Below are 17,640 nucleotides of genomic sequence, written 5' to 3'. Positions count from 1 at the left end.
AAAAAAAAAATCCATGTACAGTTCAACCCTATGCTGTTCAGGGGTCAACTGTACTTCCATTTTAATTGCTTTCTGGTTGTTTTTGTTCTTTTCTGTTCTCCTGCTTTCTTTTGTTTGATGACTTTTAGTCTTATGCTTGGATTCCTTCATATTTTTTTTTTTTTTAAAGATTTTTTATTTATTTATTTGAGAGGGAGAGAATGAGAGACAGAGAGCATGAGAGGGAGGAGGGTCAGAGGGAGAAGCAGACTCCCTGCTGAGCAGGGAGCCCGATGCAGGACTCGATCCCGGGACTCCAGGATCATGACCTGAGCCGAAGGCAGTCGCCCAACCAACTGAGCCACCCAGGCGCCCTCCTTCATATTTTAATGGTCACTTCAGTTTGAACATATTCGAAAAGCACTACATTTTTATTGCCCTCCCCTTCCACATTTTATGTATTTGGTGTTATACTTTACATCTTTTTATTTTGTGTACCATTATGGTAGATAAAATTGATACTACTTTTGTCTTTTAACCTTCATACTATTATAAATGATTGATCTACTACCTTTACTGTATGTTTGTTTTTACCAGTGAAATTTTTTCTTTCATAATTTTCATCTAGTTATGTCCTTTTACACTTAAAGAAGTCCCTTTAACATTTCTTGTAAGGCTGGTTTAGTGGTGATGAACTCTAACTTTTGTTTGGGAAACTCATTTCTCCTGTAATTCTGAATGATAATCTTGACGGGTATTCTTGGCTGTAGGTTTTTTCTTTTCAGCACTTGGAATAGATCATGCCATTCCTTTCTGGCCCACATAGTTTTTGCTGAAAAATCAGTTGATAGCCTTGTGGGGGTTTCCTTTGTATGTTATTAGTTGCTTTTCTCCTGCTGCTTTTAAGGTTTTCATTAATTATTGACATTGTAACTACAGTTGACCCCTAACAATGCAGGGGTTAGGGGCAGCAATCCCCTGTGCAGTTGAAAATCCACATGTAACTTTTGACTCCCCCCAAGTTTACTAATAGCTTACTGTTGACCAGAAGCCTTAAACAGCTGATTGACACATATTTTCTGTTATATGTATTATATACTGTATTCTTAAAGCTAGAGAAAAAATTAAGAAATCAGAAGAGAAAATGTAGTGCTGTACTGCATAGAAAAAATATCCACATGTAAGTGGATTTGTGTTGTTAAAGAGCCATCCGTATCATGTGTCTTGGTGTGGACCTCTTTGGATTCATCTTGTTTGGGGCTCTCTGTGTTTACTGGTGCTAGATGTCCATTTCCTTCTCTAGGTTATAGAAGTTATCAGCTATTATTCAGTAAGTTTTCTGTCCATTTTTTCTTCTGTCCTCTCCTGGGATGCTTGTAATGCAAATGTTCAGCTTGATTTCTAATACCTTGTGTTCCAGATTGCTGATTCATTTTTCTGTACCTTCTAATTTGATGTTGATACACTAGAGGGTATTTTTCATTTGTATTGTATTCAGCTCTGAATCTTTTTTATATTTTCTATCTCTTTGTTAAAGTTCTCACTGAATTCAAGTCCAGCTAGCATCTTTATGGCTGTTACTTTGAACTCTTTTTATCAGGTAGATTGCTTGTCTCTGGTTCATTTTTGAGGTTTTGTTTTGGTTCTTTTGTTTGGAACTTACTCCATTTTGTCTACTCTATGTTTGTATTTAGTAGGTCAGCTACATCTGGTCTTGAAGGTAGTGGCCTTCTGTAGGAGGCATCCTGTGGGGGCCAATAGTGCTGTCTCCCCTGGCCACCAGAACCAGGTGCTCCAGGCATGTCCCCTGTGTGGGCTGTGTATGCACGGGTGGGTGGCAGTGAGATTTGGCCACAACTGCTATGAGCATTGTGGTAGGCACAAGTTGTGCCTGTTGGGAAGGTGAGTCCAAAGAGTAATGCCTGGTCAGTGCCAGTGGTGCTAGCAAGGAAGATAGAAAGTGACCTGCAAACTCTTCCATTCCCAGAGAAAATTCCTACAGATTGTTGCCCCTCCCAGCACATGCCCTAAAATTAGTAAATCTCCTTCATGTATAACCCAGTACTTTTCAGACTGCTGCCTCGGTGCGGGGTCTCAGAGTGATTAAGAGTAGACCCTCAGTTTTCTATAGCCTTTGGCTCTCCAAAGAGTTAAGCCCCACATATTTCCACAGCTCAACATTATGGGAGCTCATCTTACTGGTGCTGCAGACCCCACCCTATGAGGAGCTTGACTCTTGCCATTTATGAGTGATATCCCTCCCACTTTATGGGTCACTGTGCCTGGGATGTGGTTCTTGACCTTATCTCTGCCCCTCCTACCCTTCTCAGTGTAGCTTTTTGTCTCTAGCTGTGTAAGAGCTGTTCTGCTAAGTCTTTGGAACTTTCTGAGTGAGTTGCATGTTGTGTAGTTGCATCATTAGTGTGTCCGTGGGAAAGGTGAGTTCACAACCTTACTCTGCCATCCTCCCTGGAGTTCCAGTGGGTGCAGTGGGGGTGCCTGCTGGTGGTGCTCACGCATGCCCTGGTGTGCCCACGTATGCATGAGCCACTGCACCCGCATCTTCTGTGTTGCCACCGACAGCTAGGTATATACCAGTATATTCTAAGTTCTATCCAGAGCTGCTTTTGATAGAAAAGTTAATTGCACCATCTATCTTTTATCAATCTTCTGTGGTGGTTTAGGCAACATTCAATTCCAGACTTGAGGCCCTCAAATTAGGTAACAGTGGCTCTTTAAAAGTAGACACCTTTTCAAGGTTTTTCTAGTTAAAAAACAAAAAAACACGTGACAGATGTTACTTGTGTTCTGTTTCTCGATAAAGGTCGATCTAAAGGCCACTTGCGCAAAGACACTGCTACTCTTGTGAACAAGATTGGATTTTAATGCTCTGACAATTCCTACTTCTTCACTGTCTCAGTAATCTGGGTAGAGGCCAAAGCTGAAACCAATTTGTATATGTAAAAATAAAGCAAAGCAGGTCTTTCTGGACTTGGCTTCACAGCCCTAGTCAGGTCCTTGTTTGCAGAGGGAGCCTGAGGGCCAGTTCAGTCAGATGACCCATATCTGGTTGTTTGCTTCGCTTCTTGATGTATTCCAGAGTTTTCACCTAGGAGGAAAAAGAACAATCAGTATCCTTTCTGGTTCACCAGTGCACCAACAAATCAACCATATTGTGAGCTTATGCTTTCTTACAGCTAAAGTCTTTTGAAGGATAAAGGAGGAGAAGCAACCAACAAAGTCTTTAAAGTATGGGGCGCCTGGGTGGCTCAGTCAGTTAAGGGTCTGCTTCAACTCAGGTCATGATCTCAGGGTCCTGGGATTGAGCTCCCCCCCTCTCTCAAATAAATAAAATCTTTAAAATAAAAGAGAGTGAAGTCTTTAAGTACAACTTCTTAGATTATAATTTGCTTATAAAATCAGATTTTGGTGTGACCAGGAACAGCTCACATTTTTATAGATGTGTATTTTATTCAGAGGGAAAAAAAGAAAGGGGAGACGGGTTTGTTGAGGCCAGTTGTGCTCTGGCCGGTGGCTTTCTGTGGTTCACCAGGACCCCCATGCCTTCCCAGTGCCTCACCATGGTCCTGGTATCTGCACAGCCATGTCTCTGTGCCAGGTGCCACAGGTTGACGGAGAGCTGGTTGAGTCTGCTGTTGCGGAGGTCTCCATGTGCCAAGATACTATTAAAGAAGGAAAGGCCCAGGGAGCTTTGGCGCTTCAGAGCCTGAAACAGGAGAGAGAGATTACCATCTGGCCGTGGGGCCCAGGCTGGAGCCAGGTTGATGCCAGCTCTGCCACGGATCTTCTGCAGGGCAAGCTGCTTAACCTCCCGAGTCCCACCTTCAGCTGTAGGAGAGTAAGGTAATGCCAGCTCCTCGGGTAAGTGAGGATTGAATGAGATGAAGCATATAAAGCCTTCATTCTGTGCCTCCCACATGGGCATTACTCATGAAATGGAAGCAGAAGCAAGTGATACTTTCATGAGACTCCGCACACAGCAGGGTAAAGGAATGAAGTGATAGGCCTTCTTGCAAGTACAAACAAAAACTGAAAGCTACAATAAAATGTCTTTCAGATGTATCCTAAGCCATCCAAAGTTATGGTCACTATCTAGGGCAGAAATAAAGACCAACTGACAGCTCCCCATAAACAGCCCAGGCCCAGCTTTCTTAGGAACTATTCTATAATACCTAATCTTGCCTCTGATTAGAGGTACCTAAACAAGCAAAGTCTAGCCAAAATGTCAAGGTAGACCAAACCTGAATTCAACAACAGGCCTTGGAGAAAGGATACAAGTTCTGAAAGGTAAACAGAGGCATGTGGGAGGGCCAAGTGAACAGGTGGGTCTAACCAGCCAGCCAGGTTCTATCACAGTCCATGGGGACCCTGGACAGCTGCTGACCTGGGCCCTTGCTGGATGCCCTTGGCTCACAATGCAGAACATCAGTGAGTCCAGCGAAGCAGATGAGAAAGGAGCCCTTAAAGTGGGCCAGGTATTCTGCTCCGTGCTTTATACAGCTCATCCCATTTAATCTACACAGCACATCTTTGTGGGAAGCACATTTCTGACCAGCTAGGCACATGTAGGTACATGTTTCGCACTGTCTCCCAAGGATCCCAGCCCCTGGTTATTCAAGCACTATACTGGGTGCTAGGGTGAAGGGACTTTGTAGATGTAAATTAGAGTTATGGACCTTAGAGAATCCTGGATTATCTGGGTGGGCCCAATCTAATCCCTTGAGCCCTAAAAGGCAGAGAAATTTCTGAGAGACCAGTAGCAGAAGAGGAGGCAGAAGGGGTGAGATCACAGAGATTTGAAGCATGAGGATGTGACCTACCGTTGATGGCCTTCAAATGGAAGAAGGGGGCCAAAAGCCAAGAAATGCAGACAACTTCTAGAAGCTGAGAACACCTCTAGCCAACAGCCAGCCAGGAAACGGACCTCAGTCCTACAACTGCATGGAACTCAAGTCTGCCAACATCCTAAAGAAGCCAGTCCATCAACACCTTGATTTTCACTGCCAACTCACCAAACTGATATAATAAATGAATGTTTTAAGCTGTTGAGTTTGTGGCAGTTTTTTTTAAGGCTGCAAGAGGAATCCAATCCACTCCCATTTTGCAGAGACACCCAAAGCTCAGAAAGCTTTGGGGAACTTGCTCACGGACCACAGGTAGTAAGTACAAAGCAGGGATTTGGGCTCCAGTGGTCTGACTCCAAAGCCTGTGCCCACACCCTCCCATGTTCCACTCCAGCTGATGGAATATTCCCATAGACCAGTGTTAGCATCACATTAGGAATCCAAATTCTGAAGAAGCTAAGAGTTGCTTTTCTCAACTACTCAAGGTGGATAAAACCAACCTAGTAACCATCGATCTGTCCATCCATCATTCCACAAATATTCATGGGAGCCACTACTGAACCAACTTAATCCTTCCTGCCATCCTCTGCCATGTGAGAATTTACAATCTCTTGGTGGAGGAAAAAAACTATGAAGGTGCAGCTTCAAGCACGGTTGGGCAAGGGTGGCTGAGCAGCAATGAAGAGACCTCCATTGCAGGGCCAGTTAAGCCTGCCTTGGCAACGGCCCGGACCTGTGACAGTCACAGAAGCAGCTGAGCTGACTGAACGTTACCGTCAAGGAGTGGGGTCATGCTGTGCACTGCCCAAGCCTGCGGGCCCTGGGAGAAAAGCGGCACGTACTGGGCACAGACTCATTAAGTGGCTGCCGACTGCCTGCTTGGGATCCTCTCTCTAATCAGACAATGCAGTTCTTCTACCCCAACCAGGAACCTGGGCACAGATCACCATTCCGTGGGTTCCAGCCCAACCTGCTGCCTGCCTTTCGAACCGGCCCTCATCTGATGGCTGGGACAACAGGAGGGTGCGTATCTACAGGACAAAGCTAAAACAAATTCTATTTCAAATACAACTAAAAGAGTCTCCCCTGAGAGAGGTCCTTTAACTACATTTCATTGAAGTGGGAGAGATTTTTTAAAAGACAAGGGAGACAATATCTAACAACTAGCTATTTCTCTATTCTGTATCTTCTCAGTAAGCATTTTACCTTAAAAAGCCCAATCCACATGTGTTTCAAATGCACAGCCCATTAAAAGTGAAATCATTAGAGACAGATCTGAGGGATGAGAAGTCATGCCAGCCAACATGCAAAGACCCAAAAACCATGAACACATTATGAGAGAACCAAATCAGGGCCTTGAGGCCCCCCTCCTCTTTTCCAGAGGTTTTAAATAGAAAAGAGCTTCTTTTCATTATTTTCCTATGAGAATGGTCATTTCCAGGAAGCTCCACGGGTCTGGCATGATTCCCAGCTTCACCACACCCAAACAAACAACTTCACGAAGCTCATGAGTAAACTGCCGAGCCCCTTCATGTAGATTGAGAGAAAATTTTGGAAGCAGGGCTGCTCCCAGCATCGAGATGACCTCCTCAGGCCTGGCATCGGCACTGGGAGTCTTCAAAAACAGGAAGCTTTGCTCTCCACCTGGTAGAGAAATCTGACCCGCTTCCCAGGTCCCAGACTCCCAGGGCCCCTGCCGTGACGTGCTTGCCTACACTGCATTTCGTACTGCATTGTTAAAATGAAGGATGGTACGTTCCATTTTAGGTCGGTAAATGTGCATATATACATGGAAGGACATTTTCACTGAATGTCCCTGGTATTATGTGAGTTGAAATGTTCTTTAGAAGAATTCCAACTTTGCTATTTTTTCAGAATCCTGTTTCACAGTCATTATTGCAATCAGTGCCCCCTCCCCCAAGAGAAAAAGAGACAAACATTAAATACAATCACAGCACTGTCCCCCCACAACTGCAAAAATACGTTCCAAGACCCCCAGTAAACGCCTGAAACCACGGACAGTACTGAACCTTGTATGTACTGTTTTTTCCTATACGTACATACCTCTGATAGTTTATAAATTAGGCACAGTAAGAAATTAACAAAATAGAACTATATACTATAATAAAAGTTATGTTAATCTGGTCTCTCAAAATACTGTCCTGTACTCACCCTTATGATGATGTAAAGGGATAAACTGCTCCGTGAGATGAGGTGAATGACACGGGCATCGTGACGTCCTGTCAGGCTGCTACTGACCTGATTAGACGTCAGGAAGGGGGAGAATCTGCTTCTGGACAGTAGCTGGCCCCAGGTAACAAACTCCGTGGCGGGGGGGTGGGGCGGGTAGTGGGACACAACTACTACCTAGAGTTCTTGGCTTTATTTTTATTGTGAGCTTGGGGGTTGTGCTAGGCTATGGTCATTGATGCCGTAAGTGGCCACATCTGATTAAACCCAGCCTGTTGCATCAGGGTGAAGAAATGTATTTTCAAGCCATGTGGCAATTTTTCTTGGGTGTAATCTGTTAAACACAGTACTGCTCTAAGAGGTCCCTGGGCTAGAAGTTGGAGCCAGAACCCATGGTTTTAAAAATCAGGAAAAGGTGCCTAAGAAGAATTTTTCATGGCAGAGGAGCTCAAGGTAAAGGACCCCATTTCTCCTGTAGGGTAGGAAGAGCTCTCCCCTGAAAACTACCAATACAAAGAGACAAAGAAGAGCTGGGTCTTTGGCCCTAAAAGTTTGCCCGTGTTTGAAAAAGGCCTTTCAGTTGGGGGAGAATTGCCTCTTCCGATACTCACTGGTTTGATAAACCAGTCTCCCTGAAGAAATTGGGGTTCTGATTCTGCCCCGTCCCCTGACAGGGAAGCACCCTCCATGTGTTAACTTCCCCAGCCCTGCATCCAGAAGGGTCCCCAGGTTGGTGGGACACACCAACACATGCTCCCTCCCTAGAGAGGGTGCTATGATGCACGTGGGACCTACTGCTAACCCTAAGGCTGGCCCTAGAACTTGGCAGGGGGCACTGGAGGATGGAGTCCAGAAAAAAATCCCACTTTCTCCAGCACCTGCTTGAATATCCTGAGGATAATGGGAACCCAGAACACATATGTGCATCATACACGTGTACGTCCGTAGCTATGCAATATTCTTGTGGTTTTCTGGTGGGGAAGGGGGTAAGGACAATGGTGGTATTTCATATAGCCCCGGAAATGAGTATGAATTAAACTTAAAATTCAGTTTGATCTTATTTTATCTTCAAAGGGTTTGACGGGGTGGGGATAAAGGAGCAAAACCTAGGAACGGGAGAATCCAGGGAAGGGAAGGCTGGGAAGCAACTGGGAAATAGGCAGTCCAAAATCTGCCTTAGCTTTGGGAAAGGTAATTGAGGAGCAGGGCGGCGGAAGAGTATGGGGCCTGCCAGGATGAAATTAGGAATGAGCATCAGGTGGCCTCTTGCCAGGTGGGAATAAAAAAAACGAAATGCTCGGAGTTTCAAGCAGGCAGCTTGGAGCAGTGAAGAGCAAGACCCAGGGGAGTACATGGAGGTGGAAACAAATTCAGGCACCAGCTGACCCACGGAAAGAACGCAGAGAAAGGTCAGGTGCCAGCTTTGACTCCTAAGGCACTGCCCCCCTCCACCCCCTTCCCACAGGCCCTGACTACACAACAGGAATCAGCCTGAACACACTCCCAGAGACGAGCCTAGGTCTGAACAAGCCTGAGACAGGGCCTCTGGGAGCCATCTGTCACCCACATGTTAGGGCTGAAGCTGCAAAGGAAGCGGTGGTTGGCATAACCGGGGAAGAGAACAGGTAGGTATGTAGACTGTCCTAAATAGAAATTAAATTTAACTATCATCTAACTATATGGAGACTAGGGAAAAACTGCTCTGAAAACAAAAGATGCAACATCTGACATATCCATGTAATTTGTGGTTAAGAACACGGGTTCTAGAAGACCGCCTCGACCACATTGTGTAGCTACCACTCTGGGACTGTCTCCCTGTCCTGTACAGTGTAAAGCAACAGCTGTCCCACCTCACTGGTCTGTCGTGAGAATTCAGTGAGATGATAAATGCAGAGTCCTCAACGCTACACTCATAACAGAGGTTGGAGAGGGCGCCCGGGTGGCTCGGTTGGTTAAGCGCCTGCCTCCGGCTCAGGTCGTGATCCCGGGGTCCTGGGATCGAGCCCTGCATCGGGCTCCCTGCTTAATGGGGAGCCTGCTTCTCCCTCTGCCTCTCTGTCTCATGAATAAATAAAATCTTAAAAAAAACAAAAACAAAGGCTGGAGAAACAGAACCTCCACTGTGGTGGGACAGTAACTACATGCCACTTCTTACAAGGTAAGCAAGCGAAAGGCCTTGGTCGAGGAGGGCAATGCAGTGGTTCAAAGTTCAGCCTCGGGGATCAGGGTGACGACCCTGTTCTATCACCAGAGGAAACCCAGGGCTGCGGAGAAACCTCTCTAAGCCTCAGTTTCCTTTACTGTCCAATGAGAATAAACAGAGCACTTCCATCTCAGGCTGGTCGTGGGCATGAAAAAAACCTAAGATGTGCAAAATACAGGCAATTTATTCAGCATGTACGGATCAAGCACCTGCTGTATGCGGGCCTCTGTTCAAGGTGGGGGGATGCTGTGGTGAGTGACACATGGGCCCCAGAGACAGGGAGGTCTCCGAGACTCATGTCGCAAGGTCCCTGGGCTGACATTCTGGTAGGAGAGGCAAGCAACTGAAAAACACAGAGCATTTAGTACAGGAGCAAAAGCCCTGGATGGAGCACTCAGTTATCAGTCTGCACAGAAACACATTACTCACATGACCGAGTTTCTTTTCCAGAACGGACCAATGTCCAACCATCCTGGAAACTTGTGCATTCAGAGTGAGCAGGCAGAGGGCACCTACCTCATCCTTGGCCAAGTTTTTCAGGTGCTCCAGGATCTGAGCCATCACTGTCTCACACAGCTTGTTGTTTTCAGCCAGAAACTTGGAGTCTCCCCCATACAGGCTGTCGTTGGAGTCAACTGATGGAACAGACCAGAGCAGTGAGCAAAGCGTGGTCTAGCCATACAAAGGAATATTATGCAATCATAAAAAGGAATGAAATTTTTTTTTTTTTTTAAAGATTTTATTTATTTATTTGACAGAGACACAGCAAGAGAGGGAGCACAAGCAGGGGAGTGGGAGAGGGAGAAGCAGGCTTCCGCGGAGCAGGGAGCCCGAGGTGGGGCTCGATCCCAGGATCCTGAGATCATGACCTGAGCCGAAGGCAGATGCTTAATGAGTGAGCCACCCAGGTGCCCCAAAAAGGAATGAAATTCTGATACGTGTTGAAATGTGGATGAATCTTGAAAGCTTTATGTAAGTGAAATATGCCAGACACAAAAGGACAAATACTGCATGATTCCTCTTCCACAGGACACTGGAACAGGCAGATCTGTAGAAGGACTCAGAGTGGAGGTCACCACAGGCGGGGGCAGGGGGGCGAGGGTATGGGAAGTCACTGTCTATTGGGTACAGAGTTTGTTGGAATGATTTAAAAATCTTGGAAATGGGTAGTGCTGATGGCTGCTCAACACTCATCATACTTGATGAAGGTGAATTATGCACTTAAAAATAGTTAAAATGGTAAACTTTATTTTATCACTATGTGTAGGTTATGAATTTTTAAAAAATGTAAAAAAAAGCCTTAGTACAAAAAGTCCATATCTTTGACTTGGGGAAGCCATTAAGGTATTTATTTTTAAGAAAATAATCCAACAGGGGCACCTGGGTGGCTCAGCTGGTTAAGCGTCCAATTCTTGGTTTTGGCTCAGATTGTGATCTCAGGGTTGAGACTGAGCCCTGCATCAGGCTCCATGCTCAGCAGGGGAGTCTGCCTGAGGATTTCTCTATGCCCCTCCCCTCACATGCACACTCTCTGTCAAATAAGTCTTTTTAAAAAAAATCAGAAAAATAAATGCTCTGTTACAGTATTAAATACTTGGAGGATAATAAAAGTACATGATCTATAGTTACTAATTACCACATAGTACACTATATTATTATACTATTAATAACACATAATTATAAGATACTATTAATTTTTAAAAAGTGACAAAAGTATCCATAGTAGAGCCCAGATATGTGTACATCTATATTTCCTAATTTATAGCTGCTTAAGGACCAATTTTTTTAATTAAAAAAATTAAATTTCATAATTTCCTGTCATCAGTCTTGAACCTTCCGGAGAATGGGGCGGGAACAAGCACACAGTAATTAAGTAATTTCAGCTATGCCTTCTGTACATTTCTAGTTGCTATTTCAAGAATGACAACTATTCTTCCCGCTTTTTATTTTGAAAACTGGCAAGGCTGCCGAAAAGTCGGGAAAACAGTACATTGAATACATACCTGTGCTCTCCACGACACACACATACAGACACACAGACACATGACGGAGTTCTGTGGCTGAACCAGTTGTAAGCAGATTGCAGACACGTTGCCTAAGAACAAGAACAACTGCTCCCCAGCCTCTCTGTGCAAAGGCGATCCCTAATCCACTTCTGAACTGCCTGTGTATGGAGCTGCGTCTCAACTGCTCTCCACCAATCAGAGGAGGACAGCTATTCTCTTGAAAGAATGTAAAAGATTGGGATTCTGGTAAAGGAATGTGATTCAGCCATTCACCACCACCTGAGTTTGCAGGGCGGCAGGAAGGAATTTCTCACGTCTACCGCTGAGGACCGGAATAGTTCCTGGCATAAATTCTCAGGCTTACTCCGGGTTGGAATCTACTCTCTGATGAGCTCAGCACTGGAAAAGAGAGAAGGTCTAAGACCACCCATGGCAACACACCCCAGGCTTCCTCCCCAGAGGGGCCAGGGGTGTGTTCGGAGCAGGCTGCTCACTTGCACGTGCACGCACACACACGCTCTCTCTCTCTCTCTCTCTCTTTCTCTGCACCTCCTGGATGAGGGCCTGTTCTGCACCAGGTTCCAGGCTAGGAGCTGGGGACCCAGTGGGAGCCAAGGCTGATTCCGTCCCTGCTTCACAGACGCTCACAGACTGTAAGGAGATGCAGACCAGCAAAGAGGCAATCACAACAGCATGTACTGATTGTTAGAAGCGGGCCGTGCAAGGGGTTATGAGATCTTAAAATCTAGGCTTGGGATGGAACTCTGGAATTAGCAAGATCAGGCTAAGCTCTACAGATTAAATTCACTAGATGAAGTGCTAAAGGGGGAACGGGGGCGGGATGAGTTTTCCATGCTAACACTTGGTGGTGACGGAGGGAGGAAAGGGGAAACTTGAGAATTAGAAGGAAGTTGGTCAGACCAGTGTGTGCAGTGGCCCTGCGAGTCCAGGCGCAGCTCTTACGAGGGAGATAAATGACATCCCCGGCAAGTGGACACTAAGAATAGCCTACAGTCCCTGCATCTGTCTGGCCCTGGGATCATGACCCCCAACGCCTCAAGGGCCTGGCAGGTGGCGTGGAGCAGCCAAGGGGCTACAGTGGCTTCACGGAGGCACCCTGGGTTGTGGTCTTCCAGGCACATCGTCGCTTTCTGCATATGAAGTAAACATTCAGTCCGCCGGCATCCTCCCCTTCCCTGTCCAACATGCCCACTCTCTCACAGGCTTGGGTGAAAGCGCTGGGGTTCTTGCTCCAGGTGATTTCACAATGCCATCTTATTAATCGAGAAAGCAAGCAGCAAAAGCATCCTTTGGAAATGCAAAAAAGTTGTGACCCTAGTTCTTCAGAAGTTCTAACCTGTGTCAACACTACAAGGCTGCCTAGAATAAGAAAGGGATGGGAAAGCAAAGCCTCCTTCGGGCCCCCTGGGCCTCTCTCCTACCAAGACAATTGTCAGGTCACAATTATGCATCCACGGTAAACACAGCTGGGCCAAGAAAAAAGGGAAAAAACCCACCCATCCTTCCGCTTTCTCCTCTAAAAGCTAGAAATGTAAAAGCCAGGCTCCTGCCTATCAAACCTCGCCACGTTCCTTTTGCTAGCACTCTGGCCCCCAGTCTGTCGTGGCTGTGGTAAGTTTAGAGGGTTAAATGAATCTGCTCCAGAAGAGGGAGGAGAGGGCTTGCCCCTCTCACAGGGCCTGAGGTTTGCAGACCCACTTCCACGTCAGTGCCTGGTCCTCAGAAGTCTCTCCATAGTTGCAAGCCCTCAATGCGCACTTGGCAAAAAAGGAAATAAAAATGCCAACAAATAAAGGAAAAGGTGCTCAATCTCATTAATCATCAGAGAAATGCAAATTACACTCATCAGAAGAGCCAAAATGAAAAAGACTGACCGCAGGGAGGGAACAAAGGGAACCCTCCTTCATGCCTGGCGGGCGTGTCAATGGGTACAGCCATTTTGGAAGACCGTGAGACCGGCTACCAAAGCCGAACATAAGCAAGTCCCGTGAGCCGGCAACTCCACCTGCAGGCACAGAGCCAACAGAAATGTACACCAAGAACAGGTCCAAGAATGTTCACGGCCAGAACCAGAACCACTGGGAACATGCAAATGTTCATCCGTCAGGGAATGAATGAATTCTGGTACGGTCACGCCACGGAATACGAAACGGCAACGCGAAAGGAGGAACTCAGCTACGCACGACACGGACAGAGCTCACACACAGAATACTGAGTAAAAGAAGCTAGACACCAAAGTATGCATGCTAAATTTCATTCACATAAAAGTGAAAACTGCATAAACTAACGTGCGATGCTGTAAGTCGGGAGAGTGGTGAACCGTGGAGAGGAAAGTGGTGGTGCTCATTGGAAGGGGGCACGATCTGGGTGGGCGTTACCTGGGTGTGTTCACTGTGTGATGAGTCACTGAGCTTTCCAGCTGATGGCATGTATGTAGCATGTTACACTTTAATTAAAACACTGTTGTTTTGTAATTGAGGAGGGAGCGTGATGCATGCCCCACAGTTCTGGGCGTAAATTCCACTTCCGTCACTAACTGGCTACAGGACCTTGAGTCTCCCCTTGCTGGAATGGAAAGTGGGGGCACCCATGCTTGTCTTACACTCTGCAGTGCTGTAAGGAGTATAGGAGGAAGATCCGCGGAGTCTGGTGTGCTACCCGGCATGCCGTAGGAGCTCAAGTCGTGGGAGCTGTCATCCTTGACATCAACCAGCCTCCCTAAGTTACATCTTAACGATTAGCCCCCAAATCCCAGCTAGAGGAAGCCTCTGAGAGTCATAGGGGAAGGCCCTCCCGCGAATTTGCTTCCTGAAATTTCCAAGTGTATAGAGACAGTTGCTTAAACCCTCAAGTATGTCATTACTTGCCAAAGCACTTTTAACAATAGGGCCATGTTCTGGGAAACCAATCACTGGAACTGAGGGTCTGATAAGCAGGTAGATGCCTGGGCTCTGCAGGCAGAGGTCTGGAATTGGGACTGTCCTGTGTGTCCAGGATATGAGAAGTCCGCTTTCAAATTTCTAGCAGCAAACTCAAAATGGCTGGTAGCACATGGGGGAGCAAGGCCACCTCCTTCCTTCTGAGCATCTGAACTAGGGGTTCACGGAATCTCAGCATCACTTGAAGAACTGGGTAAAGTCCCACCTGAGACTGGGGTTAGGGGCAGGCCCCGGATGAAGCTCAGGCATGTATATATTTAACCACCTTTCTAGGTTATTCGTAGTGCACCAAAGAGAGCACAGATCCAAAAGAATGCTTTTCTAAACTTGTCTGACTGTTGAAATGATTTTGGATGTTTGTTCTAGACAAAATTCTCAGGCCCCTTCTTGGGGATCCCAATTAAGAAGGGGTGGGATGGGGCTCAGGAACCTGCTCAGGGAATTCTTATTTGGGCACATTTAGCAAGGCCCTGGAGTAGAAGTTCCTGGTGGGTAAAAAACTAGATTAAGTAAAAGAAAACAAAAAAATGTCACTGGACTTTCATGAACTTCAAGCTCGGAGCAGTATAGGAAGAGGGCACCCCGCTACCTTTGTCTATGTGGTAGAGGTAGTTCTCCTGGCTCATGGCGGAGAGGAGGTGCAGGACGCAGGTGTAGATGCGGATTTTATCGTCACTGCTGTCCTCCCAGGTGTAGTCCTGGATCACGTTGAGAAGCTCTCGAACAAGAAACAGGACCCCATGTTCGGGATGATCCTAGTGAAAAGCCAAAACAGGAGAAATAATCCTAGATATGAGGCGGAGGGGGGGAGGCGGAAAACCCCAAAACCATGAAGACAGAAGCCCAGGTCCCTCCCGTTCGCAGCTGTGGAGGACTTACAGTGCCGGCCACTTCCCGGAGGCAAGGCCACTCATGAGCCTGGTTCAGTAACACCGAGAAAACAGAGACTGTTGTTAACCCCACTGATGAGCATGCTCCACTCTGGGGAGACAAGCCCCAAGAGCCTCCTTGGATCCAAGGAATCAAGGAGGCCAAGTTACCTGTCAGCTTAATAGCCCGTTTCCAAAATTACAGTCTTGTTCTCCCATGTGTGTAGCAGTAAAAAGCCCTGTTCCTTGGACTACAAAAGCAAGATTGCGGGTCTTGCAGCAGATGCAACAGCGGAAGCCACCTACTCTGGGTAACCCCCCCCCCCAAAAAATGATCACTGTCACCACCAAAGGCACCAGCTTTATATATAGCATTGCTCTTTAGGGCGTTCAGTGACATTAACAGCTAAATTGAGGATGCTCTCTTGGGAAAGGAAAAACCCAAGAGACACTCAAGAGTTTAGAATGGTGTTTCTCAGATGCTGAAATGAACCGAAAAAGGGTTCCGGACTGCACAAAGCTGGCAGCTGGCTTCCCTTCCGACACGCTACCTGGAATTCTGGGGCTCTCCTCCTGAACACACCCCCCCAGACCTCTACCGCCAGGGGTGAGTGCCCAGGCCCTGCCACCACTGCCCTGCTGACCTGGTAGCCACACCTTTATGGCTCCTGGGACCAGCTGGACCCCCCACAGTCCTGCCAGGCCACCGCGGCCTTGGTAGAAGAACAAGGCCATTGCCAAACCACGGCCCAGTGAGCATGAGGGTATTTTATAAATACCCCAAACTTGTTCTGCTCCTGCCTTCCAGTCTGCGGCCGGTCCCTGCCCCTGGCTGAAACGAGTTGGAGAGAAGGAAGCACGCCCGGGTGACGCAGTCCCGGGGGGCCAGTCTCCCACACGGATCTCGATGGAAGGGCAGAGGGGGCTACAGCCGGCAGCCCATGTGCCAAGGTCTGGCCTCCCGGCCCTACTGTTCCCTCGGACTGAAATCTTCATCTGCAAGACCTGGCCAGACCCGCTCCTCGATGGTCTCTAGATCCCATCTTTCGTGCGGGCTCCTCATTGAGGCCTTCTCTGGCCATCCATCCAGAGCCTTCCACACCCCCTTCCCCGGTCTCCGTCACAAATCGTCCTTATTTTTTCAGAGCAGTTCTGAAGTGACTTATTTATTCCTTCTGGGAATATCTCTGACGGCATCTCTTGGTTTACGTTTCTCTTTCATCCCAGCCTCCGGACCCCTGGGAGGACAGGTACTTCAGCTGTCGTAGTTGCCGATTCACAGCCAGGGCTGCCCAGGGAACACGATGTGATCGGTGCCCCGTCCCTGTCCCTGGCTCTGAGGCAGTGCCGGGCACATGGCAAGGACTCAGTAAATAGTGCCGAACGTATGACAGCCGGAACGCCTTCTCCGTGCCAGGCGCCAAGGTGGCTACGAAGACAAGTAACAGTCGCTAACGTTCACGGTCACCACGGTAGCTTTTCTGCATTCCAGAAAGATACTGTTATGACCAGCCCCTAATTTCACAGATGGCAGATGAGCCCCGGAGAGGTCAGCGGGCCCCGTGTCACACGGCTGGCCCACGGAGGAACCTGGGCTCAAGCAGAGACTCCTACCGTGCCGCTCTCTGAGCTGACGGAGCCGGCTCACGGGGGGAGGCCACACCCGTACGCCAGCCACTGTGGACACCTGCACGAGGATGACAAGTGCTGGGACCAGGATGGGTGGGAAATGACCCGCAGTACACTTTCAACCGGGAGAAGGAGGGTGGAGGGGTGTGACAGGTTGGTACAGCTGTTAACATCTACAGGAATCGCGCCTGGGTATCAGCAAGAGAGAGGGCGCATGATGCCCTCGAGGTGGAGCGCCTCAGACGACAGTGACCAAAACTGCCCTCGCTGTGGTCTGCCTTCCATCTAGAGTCGCTCTCAGCTGGCAACTCACTCCTGCCGCTCTCTGCGAACAGCTGTTTCTGACTGGGCTATTTTGTTCTGCTGTGTGGATGTTCAAAAATATTTTTTATTTAAGGACCTGCCTTGGGAAGAAACAACAACCTGAATGTTCCAGTAACAATTTCATCCCCGCTGTTGTAACTGCGGTGGGAGCCCATTCAGCGCACCTCCACCGAGGGGGACAAGGGGTCATGGAGACAGAAAGGTTTGCAGTAAGCCCTTTCCGTGAGCTTTTTGCTCATAACTGAAGAGACGAGACTATTTCCAACCTTCTGCACCAGGAGAAAGTTTTCCATAGGATATCCATGCTTCAGTGGTCGTAACATTTTTTTTTTTTAATTGTACTTTGAGGCTTCAGTGCCAGCAACCGAAGCAAGGCAAGTAAACACAGATTTAAAAGAAGAAGAAGAGAAAGGGGCGCCTGGGTGGCTCAGTTAAGCGGCCCGCTCTTGATTTCGGCTCAGGTCATGATCTCAGGGTCCTGGGATGGAGCCCTGAGTCCTGCTCCGCACTCAGCGGGAAATCTGCTTCAGGATTTTCTCTTCCTCTGCCCCTCCCCCACTCCCTAAAATAAATAAATAAGTCTTTAAAAACAAAATTAGAAGAACAAAAGGTCCT

General features: G+C 47.5%; 1 protein-coding gene across 7 annotated transcripts in view; it reads right to left on the bottom strand.

Moving 5' to 3' along the window:
• Positions 1-850: 850 nt before the first annotated feature.
• The window catches only part of LOC116628068 (VPS35 endosomal protein sorting factor-like), a 113,915-nt gene continuing 97,125 nt past the window's right edge, over positions 851-17,640 (bottom strand). For 5 of the 7 annotated variants that reach the window (XM_032398133.1, XM_032398134.1, XM_032398135.1 and 2 more), the window contains 4 exons: positions 14,793-14,958; positions 9,754-9,872; positions 3,560-3,706; positions 852-3,088 (listed from right to left, as the gene is read on the bottom strand). In XM_032398133.1, the coding sequence (XP_032254024.1) occupies positions 2,990-3,088; positions 3,560-3,706; positions 9,754-9,872; positions 14,793-14,958 (531 nt within the window). In that variant the 3' untranslated portion in view covers positions 852-2,989. Of the gene's footprint in view, positions 3,089-3,559; positions 3,707-9,753; positions 9,873-14,792; positions 14,959-17,640 lie in introns of all 7 variants that reach the window. The other 2 variants (XM_032398138.1, XM_032398139.1) reach the window with 1 other exon arrangement.

This window comes from Phoca vitulina, unplaced genomic scaffold (genome assembly GCF_004348235.1).
Source record: "Phoca vitulina isolate PV1807 unplaced genomic scaffold, GSC_HSeal_1.0 scaffold110, whole genome shotgun sequence".
In the NCBI taxonomy this organism is placed as follows: Eukaryota; Metazoa; Chordata; class Mammalia; order Carnivora; family Phocidae; genus Phoca; species Phoca vitulina.
Note: the sequence above shows the minus strand (reverse complement) of the source record. Positions and strands in the feature narration are given on the sequence as shown.